The sequence below is a fragment of the Heterodontus francisci genome, chromosome 17 (assembly GCF_036365525.1).
Source record: "Heterodontus francisci isolate sHetFra1 chromosome 17, sHetFra1.hap1, whole genome shotgun sequence".
Classification (NCBI taxonomy): Eukaryota; Metazoa; Chordata; class Chondrichthyes; order Heterodontiformes; family Heterodontidae; genus Heterodontus; species Heterodontus francisci.
The window spans coordinates 33,333,818-33,358,619 of NC_090387.1; the positions used below are offsets into that span (position 1 = coordinate 33,333,818).

General features: G+C 42.3%; 1 protein-coding gene across 7 annotated transcripts in view; it reads left to right on the plus strand.

The window, feature by feature from the left end:
- The window catches only part of piezo1 (piezo type mechanosensitive ion channel component 1 (Er blood group)), a 394,374-nt gene that overhangs the window by 220,161 nt on the left and 149,411 nt on the right, over positions 1–24,802 (plus strand). For all 7 annotated transcript variants that reach the window (XR_010976661.1, XM_068049232.1, XM_068049233.1 and 4 more), the window contains exon 7: positions 1,968–2,181. Coding sequence is in view for 6 of the 7 variants with exons in the window: in XM_068049232.1 (XP_067905333.1) it covers positions 1,968–2,181 (214 nt within the window). In the remaining variant the exon portion in view is untranslated. The remainder of the gene's footprint in view (positions 1–1,967; positions 2,182–24,802) is intronic.

Here is a 24,802-nt window from a genome sequence, read left to right on the forward strand (position 1 = left end):
TCCCCAGCATATACACCCTACTGAGCCAGCGGCGCTTGAGATTGCTTGGCCATGTGAGCCGCATGGAAGATGGCAAGTTCCCAAGGACGCATTGTACAATGAGCTTGTCACTGGTATCAGACCCACCGGCCGTCCATGTCTCAGCTTTAAAGACGTCTGCAAACGCGACATGAGGTCCTGTGACATTGACCACAAGTCGTGGGAGTCAGTTGCCAGTGATCGCCAGAGCTGGCAGACAGCCATAAAGGTGGGGCTAAAGAGTGGCGAGTCGAAGAGACTTAGGAGTTGGCAGGAAAAAAGACAGAAGCGCAAGGAGAGAGCCAACTGTGGAACAGCCCCGACAACCAGTTTTATCTGCAGCACCAGTGGAAGCGTCTGTCACTCTGGAATTGGCCTTTATAGTCACTCCAGGTGCTGCTACACAAACCACTGACCACCTCTAGGCGCTTACCCATTGTCTCTCGATACAAGGAGGCCAAAGAAGTGCCACACAACATGATGGAGGGTATCCTCTATGTGAAGATGGGACATTTTCTCCACAAGGAATGTGCGGTGGTCACTCCTACCAATACTATCATGGACAGATACATCTGTGGCAGGCAGATTGGTAAGGGCGAGGTCAAGTAAGTTTTTCCCTCTTGTTGTTTCCCTCACCACTTGCCACATACCCAGTCTTGCAGGTATGGCTTTTAGAGCCGACCGACTCTTGGTGATGAACATTGAAATCCCCCATCCAGAGTACATTTTGCGCCCTTGCCACCCTCACTGCTTCCTCCAAGTGCAGTTCATCATGGAGGAGTACTGACTCATCAGCTGAGGGAGGGCAGTAGGTGGTAATCAGCAGGAGGTTTCCTTGTCCGTGTTTGACCTGGTGCCATGAGACTTCATGGGATCTGGAGTCGATGTTGAGGACTCCCAGGGCAATTCCCTCCTGACTGTATACCACTGTGCCACCACCTCTGCTGGGTCTGTCCTGCCGGTGGGACAGGACATACCTGGGGATGGTGATGGCGGTGTCTGGGACATTGTCTGTAAGTAATGATTCGGTGAGTATGACTGTCAGGCTGTTGCTTGACTCGTCTGTGGGACAGCTCTCCCAACTTTGGCACAAGGCCCCAGATGTTAGTAAGGAGGACTTCGCAGGGTTGACAGGGCTGGGTTTGCCATTGTCTTTACCGGTGCCTAGGTTGTTGCCGGGTGGTCCGTCCGGTTTCATTCCTTATTGATTTTGTAGCAGTTTGATACAACTGAGTGGCTTGCGAGGACATTTCAGAGGGCATGTAAGAGTCAACCACATTGCTGGATTGTGGATGATCACCTTTATCAATTTTGGTCCAATGGTTCAAATGCTGTGCATTTCACCACGAAAGTAAATTAATACCTGTTCGCCAGTCCTGTAAACTGCACTGATCTTCAGAGAGATTGTGCAGGTGTTTTAAACTGCTGTTTGCTCCATCAGCCAAAGGAAAGTGGTGTCGAGGTTATTAGCTACTCGGTGGAGACAAGACAATAAAACTTGCGAAATATATTGAAGGCCGGGGCGGCACAGTGGCGCAGTGGTTAGCACCGCAGCCTCACAGCTCCAGCGACCCGGGTTCAATCCTGGGTACTGCCTGTGTGGAGTTTGCAAGTTCTCCCTGTGTCTGCGTGGGTTTCCTCCGGGTGCTCTGGTTTCCTCCCACATGCCAAAGACTTGCAGGTTGATAGGTTAATTGGCCATTAAAAATTGCCCCTAGTATAGGTAGGGAAACATAGAGACAGGTGGGGATATGGTAGGAATGTGGGATTAGTGTAGGATTAGTATAAATGGGTGGTTGATGGTCGGCACAGACTCGGTGGGCCAAAGGGCCTGTTTCAGTGCTATATCTCTAAACTAAACTAAACAGAACAACAAATGTATTGCTGCATATTTATATTGGTTAATGTGTTACGTGTAATTATGACACAGTATTGTTTTATTCTTGCAGGAATTACAGTTCCATCTGCCTTCTCTGGTGTTTATTATCTGCTTTTCATTGGAATTAGCACATGGTGGGCCTGTCATTTTCCAATGAGCCATGTTGGATTTAATACAATCTGTGTTATGGTGGCATTTTACACTGCAGGCCATGTTATCTGCCTATATATCTACCAGACAGCATTTATCCAGGAGATATTCCCCCCTGATGGACTTTGGTCCAGGTAGGAAAATGTATTTTACTGAAAAGTGTATGTATAAGTTCATTACATGCACCATGTGGACAAAATTAATCCAAATATGTTTGAGAGCTATTTACATGGGTGGGTGATTTACAAAAATAAACACCTTAACACCACAGTGATGATATCGTTTTTGATGTCTTGTGTTTGATGCAGATTTGGGACACTCCTGGTACCAGGGTTTATTGTACTAGGCAAATGAAGCAAATCCATGCTGGAAGTATTTTGCAACAGGGATTTCCCCTGTTGCATAAAGGAAATAGTAATTTTATTTAGGCTATGTCTTCAACCTCGCAGGTTGTTCCTAGTACTGGCAACATTCCACAGTTGGGCTTTCATTTATTTTGAGATTGCGAAGTCATGTTCAACGTGAGACAAAAGCCGGAGAGGAGAATGAAATTGGTGGAAAACTTACGGAGTTTGTGATGACCAAAAATGATGGCATTGGTTTTGCAAGTTTTTGGAAATTGTGAGAGCATGAACGCTGTAGAGGGGTTAAAAGGGGTGATGGCAAGGTAGAGCTGAGTGCCACTAGTCAAAAGCACAATTTCCAAAATTGCAGATGATCCTAAATTGGGATTATAGCTGATACTGAAGAGGACGGCAACACAATACAAGAAGACATTAACAAACTTGCAGAATGGACATAGAACTGGAAAATGAATTTCAACACAGATAAACGTGAGGTATTACATTTTGGTAAGAAAAATAAGGAGGCCACTTATTATTTGGAAAATAAGAATCTAAATGAGGTACAGGAGCAAAGGGATCTGGGAGTACAAATACACAAATCACTCAAAGTAGTGACACAGGTTCACAAGGCCATAAAAAAACAAAGTAAACCAAGTAGTTCGGATTTATTTCTAGAGGGATAGAATTGAAAAGTAGAGAAGTACTGCTAACCTTGTATTGAATGTTGGTTGGACCACACTTCGAGTCCTGTGTGCAATTCTGGTCACCATATTATGAAAAGGATATAAAGGCATTGGACAGGATTCAAATAAGGTTTACAAGTATGATACCAGAAATGTGATATTATACCTACCAGAGAAGGCTGAATAGGCTGTCTCTTTTCCCTTGAAAAGGGAAGGCTATGGGAGTAACCAAATAGTGGTCTTTTAAAATTATGAACGGTTTTGATTTAGTTGACATGGAGAACGTGTTTCCACTTGTGTGGAAGAGCAAAAATAGAGACTGTCAATATAAAATAGTTGCCAAGAAATCAAACCGGGAATTCAGAAGAGACTTCTTTATCCAGAAAGTGGATTATCGCTACCACAAGGAGTGGTTGAAGCAAATAGTGTAGATGCATTTAAAGGGAGGCTAGATAAGAATATGATGGACAAGAAAATAGAGGATTATGCTGGTAGAGTTGGGTGGGGAACAATGGGAGGAGGCTGAAGTGGAGTATAAATGCTTGTATGGTTGGGCTGAATGGTCTGTTTCTGTGCTGGATATTCCATGTAATTCTATGTAATAATGTTCAGAACTAGCTTCTGTATAATCTGGATTTTTGATTTTAATGTTGCCTTGATTTTGGATGCGATGAAAGAAGATGGTTTAACATCTGGACACAACCTGGACAGAACACATCATAACTTTTTACATAAATGCTTCAGTTTTAAAAGGAGTTGTTGATTTTATTACATTCCATAACTGCTAGGAAGAAGACAAATCTTGCTTTATACACATGATTTGATTGACTTTCTATTCCCTAATTCCAGTATTGACTGAAGAAGTTTGGATTCTTAAGCCTTAAAAATATTTGACCAAGAGGGAACCTCACAGAGAGATATATATGATAACACGCAGTATAGAAAAGGTAAATTTAGACCAGTACAAAAGCTAAACCATGGTAGTTGGTTAAGAGGGCACAAGTTCAACTCATAAAAGATAAATTTAAGACTGATTTCAGGAAGTTGTTTTCTGTACAATTACCAACACTCAGAATGGAATTCCAGATGAGGGAGTTGGAGCAAAAGCTTTAGGATCAATTAAGAGAACGTTGAATGCTGTGACAGGGAACTGTAAGTTCTTGATGGATGAGCTAAGATGGGTTTAATAGCCTTACCAGTTAGTAGTTGCCTTGTGACTCTTCGTCATCATGCAACTATATCCATAAAAATATGCTTAGGGTTACATAAGATTTGTTGAAATAAATATTTAATGTCCAGCTTCTAGAAAATGCCAGATTGAAATCCAAATTGCTGTACTATCACGATGAAATAAAACTCTAGTCTTTTTGCATGCACTTTTATACTGGACAATAAAACAATGATAGCTAATTCTAAAGTATTTCCTTTTCAGAGTCCTCAGTTGGTAAAAGTCCCAGGTTTGATTCCTCGGTGGCAATTCTAACTTACGTGCCTGGCAAAAAGGGGGTGGTAACGGAGTTGAAATTGAGGTGGTGGACTTACCACCCCTTTCCTACTCTGCCATCCTTTTCCTTAGCACCTTCCGCTGGGTAGTCGAGGTGCCTAAGCCTCATTATTTTTGCAAATCAGGATCGTATGAAGTACGTAGGACTCCAATGCAATTTTAAGGGCTTACTGTGCAATGCAGATAATTTGCTCAATAAAATATGGTGGTACAGCAGGAGAAGCTGAAAGTGTAAGTGTTAAAATTAATTTTTGCATGCCAAGGGGAGCAGGCTGCTGCAGGCTTCGGCTCCTCACTGTCTCCTAACCCCATCGCAATTGCATCCCATTCCCCCCCTGGATATACCTTCCTGCTGGCCAGGATGGCCTCTGGCCCACTCGATGTTGCACCAACCCTGAGCCTCAGCGTTTGGCACCCACAGCTTGCTGGTGGCACGGTAATGAAGCCATGCCCCCACAATGGACCAGGCAGGATTAGAACATAGAACATAGAACAGTACAGCACAGTACAGGCCCTTCGGCCCACGATGTTGTGCCGAACCTTTAACCTACTCTAAGATCAAACTAACTACCTACCCTTCATTCTACGATCATCCATGTACCTATCCAAGAGTCGCTTAAATGTCCCTAATGTATCTGCTTCTATCACCACCGCTGGCAACGCATTCCATGCACCCACCACTCTCTGTGTAAAGAACCTACCTCTGACATCTCCCCGAAACCTTCCTCCAATCACCTTAAAATTATGCCCCCTGGTGATAGCCCTTTCCACCCTGGGAAAAAGTCTCTGGCTATCCACTCTATCTATGCCTCTCGTCATCTTGTACCCCTCTATCAAGTCACCTCTCATCCTTCTTCGCTCCAATGAGAAAAGCCCTAGCTCCCTCAATCTTTCTTCGTAAGACATGCCCTCCAGTCCAGGCAGCATCCTAGTAAATCTCCTCTGCACCCTCTCTAAAGCTTCCACATCCTTCCTATAATGAGGCGACCAGAACTGAACACAATATTCCAAGTGTGGTCGAACCAGGGCTTGATAGAGCTGCAGCATAACCTCGCGGCTCTTAAACTCAATCCCCCTGTTAATGAAAGCCAACACACCATACGCCTTCTTAACAACCCTATCAACTTGGGTGGCAACTTTGAGCGATCTATGGACATGGACCCCAAGATCCCTCTGTTCCTCCACACTACCAAGAATCCTGTCTTTAAGCCTGTATTCCGCATTCAAATTGGACCTTCCAAAATGAATCACTTCACACTTTTCCAGGTTGAACTCCATCTGCCACTTCTCAGCCCAGCTCTGCATCCTGTCAATGTCCCGTTGCAACCTACAACAGCCTTCCACACCATCCACAACTCCAGCAACCTTCGTGTCATCGGCAAACTTGCTAACCCAGCCTTCCACTTCCTCATCCAAGTCATTTATAAAAATCACAAAGAGCAGAGGTCCCAGAACAGATCCCTGCGGAACACCACTGGTCACCGAGCTCCGTGCTGAATACTTTCCATCTGCTACCACCCTCTGTCTTCTATGGGCCAGCCAATTCTGTATCCAGACAGCCAATTTCCCCTGTATCCCATACCTCCTCACTTTCTGAATGAAAGGTGGCTGGCTGACATGCATCGCCAGTAGGCTGACTGGTAGTTAAAATCTACTTGTTTATGTGGCAGGTGACAGGAATTGGACAGTGGTTCTTGGTGCCCCAGACAAGGAAAGGGAAAGTGGGCTGCCGTCAGTGTCTTTGTATGAGTTGAGGTGAGGATAGAATTGGGCTTAGCTCTGATGGCTCCCTGTAGCTAAATAGCCTGCCAACACTCAATGTGCATGCTTACACCTGTGGAACAAGAAATTAGTTGCGGGAGGAACTGCACCCAACCATAAGTCAACACTTTCAGGAAAGGAGAATATGAAATGTTCATTACATTTGGAAGTGTTTTAATTTCTATTGTGTACATAACTCTCCTTGAATGTTTCTTTTCTTTTTCTGAAATAATAGAATCAGCAAAAGAGATCATGATCACAGCCTAGCTGCTTCTGCTCTCTTTTATATCGCAAAAGCATCTTAATGAGAAAAAAATACAAAATTAGATTATTTAAATTTATTGAAGGAACAGTATGTTCAATTTAAAAAGAAAAGAAAGACTTGCATTTATATAGCGCCTTTCACTGCCACCAGACTTCTCAAAGTGCTTTCCAGCCAATAAAGTATTTTTGAAGTGTAGTCACTGTTGTAATGCAGGAAACACGGCAGCCAATTTTGCACACAGCAAACTCCCACAAACAGCAATGTGATAATGACTAGATAATCTGTTTTTTTTAATGCTGACTGAGGGTTAAATATTGGCCAGGCCACCAGGGATAACTCCCCTGCTCTTCTTTGAAATAGTGCCATGGGAGCTTTTACATCTGCCTGAGCAAGCAGATGGTGCCTCAGTTTTATGTTTCATCCAAAAGACGATACTTCTGACAGTGCAACACTCCCTCAGTACTGCACTGGACTGTCAGCCTTGATTTTTGTGCTCGAGCCCTGGAGTGGGATTTCAACCCAGAACCCTGTGATTCAGAGGCGAGAGTGTTACCAACTAAGCCACAACTGACACTGACTCTGGCATTTTCGATTAGTCATTTATGTCTATGAATAAACGTTATTAAACTTGTGTTCCATTTTAAGCAACTTTATAAAATTTCCTCACAGCTAGTTTCTTGAAATTTATGATTTAGCAGTTTAAAATTGAATTTTATGAACAAAATGAATAACTCTTATTCAGCATAACAGGATTATCAGATTTGCCAAATTCTGAGGTGTGGTCTAGTGACCCACTCTGCAAACACCGATTTGAATCAATCTCTAGAAACTGTGATAGCCCCCCAGTGATATTCTCCACCCATTTCCTTCTTGTATGAGCAGGATCTGGTGTCAGTGCAGTATTTCCGCATGGTAGTGTGGTTAATATTTTGAACTCCGCATTGTATGGAGTTATGAGGGGTCAGCCACTCTTGACACTATATCATTGCTCCATGATTGTCGGCTGGATATGTCTTTGGGTGAAGTGTTCTTATTCACCATGTCAGCCAATTCCTCTGCACTGAATAATTTGCTTTGGTCTTAAGTACAGCCAATATTATGTTCACTAGCATCAGCAGAATTATAACAGTAATTCTGTAGTGATCTCAGTAACAACAATATTATTGCTCTGTTGTAAGGGTTAAGTGAATACAGTGTTTCTCAAACAATTCATTTATATATCAGCAATAATTGACATATGTTTTCTTGCATGTTTGTTGTTTGAAATACAGTGCATCCAGACTTTTAAATTATTACAGTTTGGCCATTTGCAACAGAAGCCAATCATATCTTATGTAAAATTCAATCTGTAAAATGTAATCTAAACAAAAATGCTATTTACATAAAGGTAAACAATGTAAATAAAGAGAATCTGCAAAAGCTGGAAATTTGAAATAAAAACAAAAATTCTGCACATATACATCAGAGCAGTCATCATCTGTGAAGAGAAAAAACTGGTTCATGTTTTTGGTGTAAGATCTTTCAGAAGGAAAAAAGATTCGGAAGGGAAAAACAGATACTCTAGTGGTTTGTGAATGACATTCAGACTGCTTACAAGAAAAGATCATTGTACTGAGGCAATGAAAAGACATTAAAAGAGGGAAAAGAAACAACATGTAAATGGTTAATATGGTTTTTTAAAAAAATAGGTGGGGGGAAGCCCACAGAACCACCCTGACCTGCCAGCTGTGCATTTGCTTGTTTTTATTTTTGGGACAATTTTACAGGACGAACAAAAACAGAAAATGCTGGAGACACTCAGTAGGTCAGGCAGCAGCTGTGAAGAGAGGAAGCTAGGGTTACCGTTTCATGTCTATGACCCTTCGTTGATGAAGGGTCATTGATATGCATGGCTAACCTGCTGAGTGTTTCCAGCATTTTTTTGTTGTTATTTCAGGTTTCCAGCATTATTCGTCATATTTTGCTTTTTGTGTTGCAGGATGAAACCATGTGGGATTCAGCAGAGGCTGCTTTGAGATTTTCCATTTCTCTTCACTTTTCAGTATTTACTGCGTGACATTGAGTTTGATTGTTCCATAATTAACACCCACTTTACACTAGTGTAGCTCAATGTCATGCTAACTAGGAGCTTAATTGTAACTTTCATAAGCCTAACAGCTCAATGAACTGCTACAGAACATTATTTAAAGTTATATGCCATTGCTGCACCATGCTTGAAGACTGACCATTAAGCCCTCTGTCGTAAAAATCATCTTAGTCTGCTGTGCTCTTTTAAGTGTGAGAAACCCTAGACCTCAGGCAACCTGATCAGTGACTTTTACAGCTGCCTGTGATGGATCATTAAGGCCAGCTCTGCACTCTGTCATCCGATCACTTTTTCTTTAATCTTGGTGTCGATGCCATGTGCTACTTAAAATTGGGATGGCAGGGACAAATAATCTCCCACTTCTGTGATCCCTGCATCACTGAAATATTGCAGCCAAACTGCCCATGGGCCACTCTGTGGTCATACAAAGTCTCCTGATGTGGGCAACTTTTCCTCTACATAATAGTATTTCATCAGACCACCATGCAGCATGGCATGGCATGGTGTTGACAGGGGTGGGGGTGGGGAGGGGGTAGTTGTTGAGTTTCCAATGGAAATGAAAATTGGGTGAGTTCTATAATGGGTGAGCGATCCACTCCGCCGGTTTACGACCCAAGCAGTGAAAGTGAAAATGATTCTTGAATTGATAGCAAAGGATAGAGAGGATAGAACAGGCCAGTATAGCTGTTGTTTTTTTTCATGCAAAACAAGATATGAAGCGACAGGAAATAAACCTAAATTTAGTGCAGATAAGGTATGTGGTGTAATGGATTGAGGAAACAGATCGTAAGTATCATGAAAACATGCTATGTCAAGTGATGATTTTTAATCCACCAGCTGGAAACCTGAACTGAATTTTTTTTTAAAACAGCTCAAAGGTGACTTATTGTTGGCAGCTAAAAATGGCCACGCCAATTTGCATCACTGGACTTTCCACATTCCAGTGCATTGAGATGGAGACACCATGTCTGCACAAACCCATTAAGGGCAACGACCTGAGGAATCTGAGTGAAGCACCTATCCTGTGACCATTAGCATGGCGCCAAGGCCGTTACCTGAATGTTCAACTGGTAGAGACGAACCACTCAAACCCAATCACTTGAACAATGGGACCCTAGCTGTAAGCAGGGAATTCCTAGATATGGACTAATTAAGTTGCAAGAGGGAATACAAACCATTAACCATCATGCTTGAATCACTGGGTGATGGTCATGTGATAGGCCACCCTTCATGTGCTTAAGCTTCTATTTTCTCTGCAGTAGAGAGACAAGCGGCTGGACACTGAAGAGAGAGGATCCACTCTCTCTGTCTGTCTCTCTCTCTCTCTCACTCTCACTCTCTCAAATCCATCTTGCCAGCTTCAAACCCTGACTGCTGACTGCGATCACCCAAGCATACCCCTGCTGCTGACAGAGGCTCCTTGACGGAAATCAGCCACACTACTGTCTCCCGGAGACAAACCCAATCGGCTGTCCACATCTTCAAATCAGACCACCAGAGGAAACTCGCATGATCGCCGAATCACCAGACTTTTATTTTCTTTGGACTCTAATTTGACCAATCTAATCTTCCCCACTCTGTAACCTATTTATGCGTGTGTGTGAACTTTGTGTGTGAAAGTCAGAGTGTATTTTATTATTTTACTTGCATCCCTTTAAGTACAATAAAGGTAACCTCTTTCTTTACTAAACTCAAGAAACCCTGTCCAACTTGTTCTTTTTATGATCGCGTTGTGTAAACAATTAAGCACTCACTGAATTGACGAGTATCTCCACTTCAAAAAGGAATAAACCTGTTGTGGTCAAACAAGGACAGGGAAAAGAGGGGAGCCTTTTGACCCCTCCTTACCTGATTGTAGCATAAGGGAAGCTAATTCTGAGTATCTGTTACATTACCTAGTCAGAATGACCCTACAGGTGCCAAACTGTGGGTATAGATTAGGGATATATCTTTGAATGATACCAAGGCAGCATTAGACTGAGTATGGCATCAAGCAGACGTAGCAAAATTGGAATCAATAGGAATCGGGGGAAACTCTCCGCACAAAGGAAGATGATTGTGGTCGTTGGAGGCCAATCATCTCCGCTCCAAGACATCACTGCAGGAGTTCCTCCGGGTAGTATCATAGGCTCTGTGCAACAGCCCCGACAAACAAATTTCTCTGCAGCACCTGTGGAAGAGCCTGTCACTCCAGAATTGGCCTTTATAGCCACTCCAGGCGCTACTTCACAAACCACTGACCACCTCCAGGCGCGTATCCATTGTCTCTCGAGATAAGGAGGCCCAAAAGAATATCATAGGCCCAACCATCTTCAGCTGCTTCATCAATGACCTTCCTTCAATCATAAGGTCAGAAGTGGGGATGTTCGCAGATGATTGCACAATGTTCAGCACTGTTCGCGACTCCTCAGATAATGAAGCAGTCCGTTTAGAAATGCAGCAAGACCTGGACAATATCCAGGCTTGGGCTGATAAATGGCAAGTAACATTTGTGCCACACAAGTGTCAGGCAATGACCATCTCCAACAAGAGAGAATCTAACCATCTCCCATTGACATTCAATGGCATTACCATCGTTGAATCCCACACGCTCAACATTTTGGGGGTTACCATTGACCAGAAACTGAACTGGAGTAGCCATGTAAATACTGTGGCTACAAGGGCAGGTCAGAAGCTCGGAATCCTGCGGCGAGTAATTCGCCTCCTGACTCCCCAAAGCCTGTCCACCATCAACAAGGCACAAGTTCAGGAGTGTGATGGAATACTCTCCACTTGACTGGATGAGTGCAGCTCACAACACTCAAGAAGCTCAACACCATCCAGGACAAAGCAGCCCGCTTGATTGGCACCCCATCCACAAACATTCACTCCCTCCACCTCTGATGCACAGTGGCAGCAGTGTGTCCCATCTACATGATGCACTGCAGCGACGCATCAAGGCTCCTTAGACAGCACCTGCCAAACCCATGACCTCTACCACCTAGAAGAACAAGGGCAGCAAATGCATGGAAACACCACCACTTGCAAGTTCCCCTCCAAGTCACACACCATCCTGACTTGGAACTACATCGCCGTTCCTTCATTGTCGCTGGGTCAAAATCCTGGAACTCCCTTCCTAACAGCACTGTGGGTGTACCTACCCGACATGGACTGCAGCGGTTCAAGAGGCAGCTCACCACCACCTTCTCCAGGGCAATTTGAGATGGCCAATAAATGCTGGCCTGGCCAGCGACGCCCACATCCCATGAATGAATTTAAAAAAATTGTCATAGGAGATTTTAATTCACTGAGAATTAATTGGGAGGAAGATAGTCAGAGTAGCAGCAGAGACTTAAGGAAAGAAATTCCAACGGTAGCATTGGGGAACTACCATCTGACAGATCAACCTCCTTATAACTATTTCCCTAACCTTGGGACAGGCCAATGCCATAATGGGAGCTAGTAACCACACTAGATGGGGACGAAAAGGGGCATACACTCAGCAGACTATAAGGAATCCTGGCACTTGGAGGGCAACTAACAAGGCAGTCAGCCTGAAAGTAATGAGGTGCATTAAATTTTCAATGTTTCGCCGCCATGATAATATGCCACAGAATCCAGCAATAATTGATGACTCTGAAACCAATTGCTGTTTGAAATTGAGTGGGGGCCCCCATGCAGCCTAGAACAGCAGCCATTTTTGTTGTCTGTGGGCACAGACCAGAAGGATCCCAGACATAACTCCAAAGTGACATTACGTTATGGGGTGGGGAGGCAGGCAGAAGTGTCCATGCCCAGTCATTTTCAATTTGCTTTGATGAGCAATGAGTCAAAAACATCAGCAAGCCACCTTCTGTCTCAACTTTTGGTCCCTCTACCACCAATTGCTTGACTCCATGGATATGATCATGGATTACACAGAGAACTAAAGAGCACATGATAGTAAAGTCAGCTTTAGGTCTGGTTTGCTGTATCAAAGTTAAGCTTTGGTAACCTCTTGAAAAATGATAGAAAATGTTTTTTAAAAAAATTAGAGCACAGAGACGATTTCACAAATAGCAATGTGTACAGTAGTGATAGTTCCTCAGTTTAAGTATGCGAATGCAGTATGAAAATGTTGTCATGACTAGCCACAGCTAATTGAAACACAGGTGCTGAATCGATAAATAAGGAGTAGTGATGACAGTCATGGAGATGTTTGCAGCAAAGACCAACCTACTCGAATGGCTGAAGAAGAAAGTAGGATGATGAATAACATCCCTGGGGCACCAAAAGGGGTAAAGTAGGCGGGTGAAATAACCTGGAACTGAATACATTAGGTAACGGGTGAGATGCTTATTAATAGGCCATGAAGATCTCCATCCCATCCTGGATGATTCTGTCAAAAAGTCATGCATTCTAAATTAACAAAGTGAAGTGGCTTTGAATTGTTACTGTTTCATCCATTCTTAAATTCTAATTTGTAAGATATTTTTCTGAGATCAATTGTAGTTGAAGGATGAATTAATTAGGAAGTATTTCCCAAAAAAGGTATATTTCAATATATTTTAAATTTCAGCAGGTATATAGAATTGAACTATTTGCACACCTGCATGGCTAAAATATTATTGTCTATCCTTGAACAATTCTATCCTTGATCTTTTCACCAGTGTTAGTATCAGCAATAGCATAAATGACCGGCAGTGTTTATTGCTGTGCCAGATTTTCCAATTAGTTCTTGTACAGATGGAATGCTGTCTGTATACATAGTGAACTGACTGAAAACTCATTAACCAAATTACATGCTGAGTAAATAAAAATTTTAAGCTGCCACTGGAATGTGAAGTGTCTGTGAATTAAGCTTATGCTCAGTAACAGAAATTTGATGCCTTGAGCATTTTACTACTGAAGCGTACAACATTTCAGTCCTTCTCTCTTTCCCTCCTCTCCAGAAAGCCACGGCCTGGATTTTGCAGTAGTAATTGTGGTGAAACTATTAGCATTCATAATCATTACGCCATTGAAATTGCCATCAACTTCTGGAGTGTGCACATGTGCAGAATAACATGGAAAACCAGAAGTTGCAGTTAGTGATTCTACGCTTCTCCAGATAATGTGCAGCTAACTGCAATCAATGAGAAATCTAGGAATTGACAAACACTTCTGTTATTACATTGTTAGTCTTGTTATAAAAAACCCTTGAAAAAGTTCCACCTTGTTGAATGAGGTGTAACTGGGTTTTTAATGGTGTACTAACTTCATAATTATTGTTAAACACCCTCATTGGCCTGAGAGGCTAATTGTATATTTGTGGAATGTCAAATTTCTCAATAAAAATCCACATTGTAAAAATGTTTTTAAATTTTAGTTTCGCTCTTAATCTAATCATTTATTTTGCTATCTGAAAATTTAAATTAGAAGAGAAGGGTATTAAATGCTTTTAGCTTCCTGGTTTGCTATATGTACATACTTTAATGTGATTGGCCCCTTACCTGCATGCTGACATCACTGCTGCTGCCCTCCCAGATAGCCCCTTGTCTTGGCATCAGATTTAAACTGCCATCAGGAAAAGGGAAAACCACACTCCAGAGATTGCTAGATCTTTGTGGGCAGCTTTCTTCGAGGTTAACGGTGAGCACCATTGCTTTGCTACTGACTGCAGAATCCAGTCCATTGACTCCATGCTGATATAGGGTACCAGCAGTGAGTATTGGCAGGCTATTCATTCATGGGGTGCCACAGCTGAGTCTGACTTGTTCTTCACTGATTGTAAACCTTGTCCTATTTGTGTTTCCAAACACCAGTCACTTTCTGAAAATGACAGGAGTATGGTCAGTTACAGATCATACCTGTCAGATGGTGGGTGGCCATCAACCTGGGTTTCATGTAGTTGGCAGGCTAGGGTCAAAGAAAATATTTGGTAAAAGGCTGCTGTGTTTTGGGTTAACATAAAAAACTGTTGGGGGAAAGAGTGAGACACAGAACAAAAGAGCTGGAAAAGGTAGGGGATGGAGAGTCCTGTGAAACAGATAGAAAAGAAGGCTGAGGGAGATCAGCATTTAGAACGAGAGAAAGGGAATGGACATGGATGGAGAGGGGAAAAGAGATGTAGGAACGATGAAGCAAAAAGAGGAAAAGACCAGGACAAGAGATGGCCAAGGGGAATTTTGAAGGAGAAAGAAAAACAGTAGAAGAGGATTCTGAGAATGGGAGAAATGGCGAGACTTGTAATTGAGAAAGAAATAGGTATAAAAAGGCACAGGGGGAGATTTTAACTGCTGGTAGAGAACAGGCAGGCAGTAGGTGGAAGAGCCATCCATTCATGCCAGCAGGAGGCCTGAGCCATTTAGAGACCCCAGACCTCATTTCCATGTCGCTGGGGAGCTGCATGTCCTAAACGGACATCCCACTCCAGGCCAGTGAAATGTCAGGTGGCTTGGAATCTCAGGTAGCCCAGGGGTATAGGCATGCACGATGCAGGTAGTGAATCAGGCTGGATGTCGGGTGGGATCTCAGGAAGTTTTATTTAAATGAGGCCCTGTCCCGCAGGCTGTAAAAAAATAAATAAATCGAAGCCTGTGACTTTTATTCTCCACACTGCTTCATGCAGAAGCATTGAGCCCAATTGTAGCATTTCAAATGCTGGCCAGCTAAGAGATTAGTTAAAAGCATACAACAGAAATTAAGCTTGTGTTCTTCTAATCTGTGTAATTTAATACATTTCTGTGAAAGAGTAGTACCTGCTTTTTGCATCCACATTTCCTCAGATGGAAATCTTTAATTTCAGCTGGGCAGTTGGCATCGAGTTGAGGCGAAGTGTTTCCATACAGCGAGAGACATAAGTGAAGAGTGAGTCATTCTTGGCTGCTCCTATGCACCTCTGGGGCCTGGTTATAGAGTGCTATGAACAGATCATAGGAGCAAAGCACCTGTTTTGTCTTTTTGGCTGCAAAATGCCTCGTAGGACTGCCGAGAGAGTGTTTTACCAATTACATGTGGAAAGACAGCATGCTGACCATTTTTCCACAAATGCTGATTCACTAGCTCCTGTCAGTAGTTACATTAGATTTCTGAATGTTACATAGTTTGGTTTTTCTTTTTCTTTTGCCACATAGGAGTTGAGTCTATTGGGTATCACAATATCAGATAGTGTTGTTACGGCCACATGGGCTCGATGTGGGTGGTTCTCACTGTTCATCTCCCCACCTGACCGCAGCAAGTGCTTTGTTATTGGGGTTTGACCCCTTGGTGTTTTATTTTTCAAAAACAGATAGCGACAGGTTTTCTGGTAGGTTTTAGAAATACAGAAAATCAATTGTTTATTGATCAGCAAGCCTTATCCTGAAATTGTCACAACTGCATCCACTCATGCATTCACGCACACATGCGCACAGACACAAGACAGATGGAGAGGAAAGAAAAGAAAATGATTTTTAGCTGTGGAGGGGGGGAGGTCACGATAAACCTGTTGAATTATCTTGAAATCAATTTCTCGACGGGTGCAGGCCTGAGATGATTGTAGATTTCTCCTTTGATTAAAAATTCGGTTGAAGACAGTGGGACACTTCTGGTTCACTGCTGTCGAATATAGATGTAGGATTCTGTAGCAGGCACGTGTCTTCTGGCTTGCTGGAAATCAAGCTGCTCGAGGTTGCTTCTCTCTCTCTGTCTCTCTCTCTCTGTCTCTCTCTCTCTGTCTCTCTCTCTCTCTGTCTCTCTGTCTCTGTCTCTCTTTAGGCTCTCTTTTTAAGATAATGCTGTTGTTACGGCCAGGTGAAGAGGGGGTCTCAGGCTCCCCTCTTGCCCCTTCCTCTTATTTGACTGCAACAGGGTTTATTCCTTTTAAACATTGGTTTAATACCACCGTGAGCGTGTTACATTTTTCCTTTATTGTGATTGCGGAAGAACCAATTGGACAGGTTTTCTTGAGTTTAAACAAGGAAAGTATTACAGCGGCAGAAAGGACGTTTGAGGACTCGTCTACTGAGGTAGTCTGGGCCGAGGTTAGAAACAGGAGAGGAGAGGTCACCCTGTTAGAGGTTTTCTATAGACCTCCAAATAGTTCCAGAGATGTAGAGGAAAGGATAGCAAAGATGATTCTTGACAGGAGCGAGAGTAACAGGGTAGTGGTTATGGGGGACTTTAACTTTCCAAATATTGACTGGAAATACTATAGTTCGAGTACTTTAGATGGGTCTGTTTTTGTCCAGTGTGTGCAGGAGGGTTTTCTGACACAGTATGTAGACAGGCCAACCAGGGGCGATGCCACATTGGATTTGGTACTGGGTAATGAACCCGGCCAGGTGTTCGATTTAGATGTGGGTGAGCACTTTGGCGATAGTGATCACAATTCGGTTAGGTTTACCTTAGCGATGGGCAGGGACAGGCATATACAGCAGGGCAAGAATTATAGCTGGGGGAAAGGAAATTATGATGCGATTAGGCAAGATTTAGGATGCATAGGATGGGGAAGGAAACTGCAGGGGATGAACACAATCGAAATGTGGAGCTTATTCAAGGAGCAGCTACTGCGTGTCCTTGATAAGTATGTACCTGTCAGGCAGGGAGGAAATTGTCGAGCGAGGGAGCCGTGGTTTACTAAAGAAGTTGAAGCACTTGTCAAGAGGAAGAAGAAGGCTTATGTTCGGATGAGACGTGAAGGCTCAGTTAGGGCGCTTGAGAGTTACAAGCTAGCCAGGAAGGATCTAAAGGGAGAGATAAGAAGAGCAAGGAGAGGACACGAGAAGTCATTGGCGGATAGGATCAAAGAAAACCCTAAGGCTTTCTATAGGTATATCAGGAATAAAAGAATGACTAGAGATAGGTTAGGGCCAATCAAGGATAGTAGTGGGAAGTTGTGTGTGGAATCGGAGGAGATAGGGGAAGTGTTAAATGAATATTTTTCGTCAGTATTTACAGTGGAGAAAGAAAATGTTGTCGAGGAGAATACTGAGATACAGACTACTAGGCTAGATGGGATTGAGGTTCACAAGGAGGAGGTGTTATCAATTTTGGAAAGTGTGAAAATAGATAAGTCCCCTGGGCCAGATGGGATTTATCTGAGGATTCTCTGGGAAGCTAGGGAGGAGATTGCAGAGCCTTTGTCCTTGATCTTTATGTTGTCATTGTCGACAGGAATAGTGCCGGAAGACTGGAGGATAGCAAATGTTGTCCCCTTGTTCAAGAAGGGGAGTAGAGACAGCCCTGGTAATTATAGACCTGTGAGCCTTACTTCGGTTGTGGGTAAAATGTTGGAAAAGGTTATAAGAGACAGGATTTATAATCATCTTGAAAAGAATAAGTTCATTAGAGCATTAGAGATAGTCAGCACGGTTTTGTGAAGGGTAGGTCGTGCCTCACAAGCCTTATTGAGTTTTTTGACAAGGTGACCAAACAGGTGGATGAGGGTAAAGCCGTGGATGTGGTCTATATGGATTTCAGTAAGGCGTTTGATAAAGTTCCCCACGGTAGGCTATTGCAGAAAATACAGAAGTATGGGATTGAAGGTGAATTAGTGCTTTGGATCAGAAATTGGCTAGCTGAAAGAAGACAGAGGGTGGTGGTTGATGGTAAATGTTCATCCTGGAGTATAGTTTCTAGTGGTGTACCACAAGGATCTGTTTTGGGGCCACTGCTGTTTGTCATTTTTATAAATGACCTGGATGAGGGTGTAGAAGGGTGGGTTAGTAAATTTGTGGATGACACGAAGGTCGGTGGAGTTGTGGATAGTGCCGAAGGATGTTGTAGGTTACAGAGGGACATAGATAGGCTGCAGAGCTGGGCTGAGAGATGGCAAATGGAGTTTAATGCGGAAAAGTGTGAGGTGATTCACTTCGGAAGGAGTAACAGGATTGCAGAATACTGGGCTAATGGGAAGATTCTTGGTAGTGTAGATGAGCAGAGAGATCTTGGTGTCCAGGTACATAAATCCCTGAAAGTTGCCACCCAGGTTTTTGATTAGAGATACAGCACTGAAACAGGCCCTTTGGCCCACCGAGTCTGTGCCGAACATCAACCACCCATTTAGACTAATCCTACACTAATCCCATATTCCCACCAAACATCCCCACCTGTCCCTATATTTCCCTACCACCTACCTATACTAGTGACAATTTATATAATGGCCAATTAACCTATCAACCTGCAAGCCTTTTGGCTTGTGGGAGGAAACCGGAGCACCCGGAGAAAACCCACGCAGACACAGGGAGAACTTGCAAACTCCACACAGGCAGTACCCGGAATCGAACCCGGGTCCCTGGAGCTGTGAGGCTGCGGTGCTAACCACTGCGCCACTGTGCCGTTAAGCTGTTAAGAAGGCATATGGTGTGTTAGCTTTTATTAGTAGGGGGATCGAGTTTAGGAGCCACGAGGTCATGCTGCAGCTGTACAGAACTCTGGTGCGGCCGCACCTGGAGTATTGCGTGCAGTTCTGGTCACCGCATTATAGGAAGGATGTGGAAGCTTTGGAAAAGGTGCAGAGGAGATTTACTAGGATGTTGCCTGGTATGGAGGGAAGGTCTTACGAGGAAAGGCTGAGGGACTTGAGGTTGTTTTCGTTAGAGAGAAGGAGGAGAAGAGGTGACTTAATAGAGACATATAAGATAATCAAAGGGTTGGACAGGGTGGATAGTGAGAGCCTTTTTCCTCGGATGGTGATGGCAAACACGAGGGGACATAGCTTTAAGTTGAGGGGTGATAGATATAGGACAGTTGTTAGAGGTAGTTTCTTTACTCAGAGAGTAGTAGGGGCGTGGAACGCCCTGCCTGCAACAGTAGTAGACTCGCCAACTTTAAGGGCATTTAAGTGGTCATTGGATAGACATATGGATGAAAATGGAATAATGTAGGTCAGATGGTTTCACAGGTCGGCGCAACATCGAGGGCTGAAGGGCCTGTACTGCGCTGTTATGTTCTATGTTCTAAAGAGGTAAGTTTATTATACTTAACACTCTAACCTGATTTAAAAAGACGCTCCACATTCATGCACACATTCACACGAGAATCTCACACACACAATTAGATTACAGGAGGGAAAATAGATTTGGTGGTTGGATTAAAGTCCAGAATAAATGGAACTTAAATACAGTCTGTAAAGTGGATGATTCTGTAGTCCTCGGCTGAAGCTGTATTCTTGAAGTTCTTGGTTGGTAAAGTGTACATTGGCCGGCTTGCTGTGCTCCAGGTTTTCCTGAAGGCAGAATCTGTAGTTGGCTCTCTTCCCCTGGCTGCTGGCTGTAGCGCTCTATAGGCTTGGAGGATCCCCCAGTCGCAGGCGGTTTTCACTTGATGTTTTCTGGGGAGAGAGAGAGACAGGGGAGCAGCAGCCTTCTGTACACTCAGTTACTGCCTGTCAGCTTGTCTGTATAACAAAACTTGTTTCTTCAGAGATGAACAGGCAGTCACATGGTTTTTCTCAATCCCCTTTGTTTCTAATGAGGCTTTTCTGGAATCGTCTGATGAATTTCAAGGTTCTACTTGCCCTAGGATGTCCATACACACTTGGAGGAGGTTGTCTCTTAAGAAGTCAATGGTCGGGATGGCCTTGACGACTATGCTAATGAAGAGATTCTAGGTAATTCAATCACTTAGAGCAAGCCATTGTCCTGGCTGGGCTTCTTGTTAGACTTTTTGTCTCCAGTCCAATCTCCTGGTATTTCAGATGTGGCCATCTTGGCTGCTAGTTTTTTAAAAGTTACTTGTAGGGTTTTTTCCATTAAAAGTCTGAGTTAAGTTTCCAACTGATGAAATTAATATGTTCCATTTAGCATATAGGGTTTTTTTTTGACACTGTATTACTTTTCACCACCTGGTAGGAGAAGTTCTCATCTCTTCCCCATGGTGATCGCACAATGGCCCAGGACGTGGCTACTTCACACCTTCTTTGTTTCAGAAGAAGAAACATTCAATTCTGGAATGTTTTAGGATGGGTGAAATTGACACCTCTTAGCTTTGAAGATTAGTCCTTTGTCTTTGTCAGGTAGTTTAAATCCACAAAGGGCAGTCCCTTTTCCTTTGGCAGCCATTTTAACCATTGTTCACTTTATAAAATAAAGGTTCATTTTTGAAAAGGCAAAGTCAGTTTTTCATAACTCTTCAAAGTTAGTCATACTTTGTATCATCACACAGCACCTTGAGGCATTCTTTTGTCTCTTGCCTTTTGGTATGAAGTGCCATTTTTACTACTTCAACACTTGTAAATATTAGTTTGTTGCTGCCATCATTTTGTTGAAGGAATAGCTTCATCCAGTGCATTATAGATACTATCATATGAGTAGTCAAGGAATCTCTTAGCTTTAAAACCTTCTTGTTTACAAGAACTATACAGCATTTTATTACTTCTACACCAGAGTTCCTGCAGAGCCTTCTAGAAACTTTGTTTACACACACATTCTGACATTAATTTCCTGATTGAGTCTCTCAGTGGGAATGCATTTTCATCACTGATGCAGAGGTCACTTTTTCCCCCAGACCTCTCAATTACCATAATTTTTGGACATGTGGGGAGGAAAATTGTTTCGGCTTGTTTTCATGCCTGGCTGCACAATTTCTGGTTCCTGCTGTTCTGTTGCATGCTTTTTACAAGAGCATTAAAACATGGACAGAATGGTCTTACTGTGCTGTAAGTTGCATGATCCTATGAAGATTAGATCGGTCATGATTTAATGATGTTCATGGGGTGTGTGGTCTGCCTGGCTGTCATCTGGGACCAGGGCACATTTTCTTTGTGATTCACTTTTATCTGCTAGTGAACATTTTGAGTTGGACAGTATTGCTAAAATCATTGTGCATATTTGCTATGTATCTAAGTTTGAAATGGATTGTAGGGAACAATTCAAATGTAATTTCTCCAGCTTTCAAGCGGTAATGTATTCTTTTCAATGGTGTCATCTTGCGATCCACTCTGAAAATTACAGTTCGTTCCCTGTGAATATATTTAGATTCCAGATTCATAAAATCCTTGCTTCAGAACAAATTCATACAGAAAAATTGATAAACAGCAAAAATTATAAGGCAGTAAATATCAAAACAATTGGTCATATCTTCGATCATGAGTGAATCTTAAACAATTTATAATTGTTATGTATTCAATGATAGAGATTATAGTCTTAATTTCATTTCCTTGTGCCCATTATTGCTTTATATATATTTATTTTATATATATATATATATATATATATTATAAGCTAGGCTTATTCCATTTTAGCTTCACTATTGTCTGTTGGCTGTTCCTGATATGCAAATAGTCATAGCTTGTACATTCTCCACTACTGATGCATAATCTATGCTATACAATTAAATATTGCGGGGTGTCCATTGCAAGTTATTGAATGATGATCTACAGTTAGTTATCAGGAAATAATATAATCACTGTAAAATGGCTATTCTTGTCTTGTACAATGCAGCTTATTTTTCTGCAAGTTTATACTTTCTTCCTTTTATGATGTGCTGAACAGTGACTTGAAAATTGAAACAGTTGACACAGGCTTGCTTTGAAAAATTTCCAGTTGCATACAGTACTGCAAAGCCTTATAGATCCACATCCAATTCATAACATGCTTTATTAAGGAGCGCCCTCACTCCCTGTGACCTGGAGTGTACCATTACCCAAACAATGTTTAGATAATTTGTCATGAGCTTGGGTTTAAATGGGAACCCACTTCACTGTACTTCAGCTTACAGGTTATATCATTTTCCGCCTTAACAACTTGCTTGATTTTAGAAAGCAGCAGAATGAGCTCTTTACTAGACCATGACTTAGGCTAAAAACTGCCAAAATCAGTTATTAAACAGTAAATGGCTAAATAATCACGAGAAATAACAAATTTACAGTAGATACTGGTTAACTATGATGTATATGAGTGTAGCCTGCTTGGGAATAAATGGTATCTTTGGACCGATGGTTCTCAATGCCTGCCACCTCTTCGAGATTTCCTCATCTCATACCAAGGACTGTTGTAGATAAATTGATGCAGATTGATTGCCATGATTAGTCAACAACTTCATTATCATTGGATCATGCAACAACCTATGTTCCTAATTATCTGTCCTCTCAGATAAGCCATTGTGTTGGCTGTGCTAACTGCTATGTAAACTGGACCGAGTATAGAGTCCTGATGTATTAATCCACACATGTCTTTTTTTTTGCTGAGTGTCCATTGAGTATTTCCTGGTGGTTTCAAACAGACCTATATCAGACAAACTGAAAGGTATATAATTTTTTTAAATGATCAGGAAATAGGAAATCTAAATATGTGTTTCTTAACTTCAAAAAGAGCTATCAATCACATATACAAACAACGCCAGCTACCCCTCACCGCCCCCCCCCCCCCCCCATTCCCCCAACAGTCTGTATTTGAATTGAATGGCTTGGTTTCTCAGGCACCTGGCTATATTTTTTGTTTTGGCTATAATTATGTATCAAAACAAGCCAGGCCATTTTCCGTGTGTGTGTTTGGCATTTAACTCCATATGTGTTGTGAGAAAAGAATAGAGGCAATGCCATGATACATCATCCACAAAATTGCTTCATTTTTTCCATAGAGTTTTTAAATTTTACTGTTCAATTCTATCATGTGCACAGTTTTCTACTTTTTGCTGTGCATCTTTTATGTCAATTATACATTTCAAATATTAAAGTCAAGCAATTCTGCTAAGGAAGTTGAATCTTTTATCCTTGAAAGAAATTTGGGGGAGATATGATCCTAGTTTTAACAATAATGAAGGGAAATTGCTACATTGAGAGGATCCCTTCTACTGATGCAAGATAGAAGGAGCACAGGACATAATTATGTGCTAAGCTTGGCTAAACGTGACCATTGTCTATTTATGGAATAGATTGCCACCTAGTGTGGAAAATACATTTGAAGAATGAAAAGAAATTGGATTGATTAATGGTTTGTCAGAGATTGGAAGGATACAGGTTTAGAGAGAGTGGAGACTGCCAAATTGGGTCCTGGTAAAAGGAATACTATAAGATAGGGAGCTGGGGGGCCAAGTATGTGTGTCAAAATTAGTGAGTTGGCTGCATATGATTATACATGAAAAATGAAAGATCACTCCAGCTTTCAAACAAGAAATAAGAGCCAGTTAGAAAAATATAAGGCCCCCATAATAAGATTGAAGCTGATACTTTTTCACTTTCCCCTTCTTTCCTTTGCTGATCCTTTCCCTATTTTTACTTCCCCATCCTCACCACTTCTATTTCCTCCCATCCTCCTCTTTACCTAATTCCACCCCCCCCCCCCCACCCCCACCCCCCAACCACCATTCCAATCTGCACTAATTCTCCCTTTCCCACTCTTGAAGCTTGAAAACTTGACCTCTTAGTCTTGGACAAGTGGTAGAGGCCAATTGCTAATTGGTGCAAAAAATAAATTGCTGTTCTCTGGTCAAAATCCACCATTGGACAGTGGTCTTCTTCAATTCTCCAAGCCTGTGTCATTTTAAAAGCTCAAGTCAAAGTCAGATTTCCACATCAGTGTGCAATGAAGAAAGGATTAAACAAGCTTGCAGGCTTCATTTGGTAAATAGCTGTTGCTTATCTAGGGCCAGTTTTGATCTGTGGGTTTTAGACTGGACCAGGGTTATCCAAACTCATTTCATGTGAACTCTCAAAGCTAGCAGAGTTTAATCCCATTGGTTTGGATTCAATCCAAACCCCGCCCAGTTTATTGCACCTCCCAGTACTCAGTGAAAGAGTTTTAAAATGTATGTATTGTGATCTGAATAAAATGGCTTATTCTGGTATTTTTTAACATTGTGGCAAGAATCTGTGTATATTTGCCTCTTTTGACGTATATCATTCAAATGAAATGCGCTGTTATTTGGAGTGGCAGAGTATTTCAACAAGTCTAAGTTTCTGTTACCCATTCTCTCAGTTTCTGGTATTTAACACACACTGAAGGACAAAGTTACTGCAGACCAAGACCATTGTATTCTGTCCCCTCCACAAAATCCGTTCCCAAACCATCAAGTCCATCTCTCTCCAAAGCAACTGTCTGAGGCTAAACCAGACTTTGGTGTCATATTTGACCCTGAGATGAGCTTCCAACTGCATATCTGCACCATCACTAAGGCCAGCTACTTCTACCTCTGTAATATCGCTCACCTCCGCCCCTGCCTCAGCTCATCTGTTGCTGAAACCCTCATCCATG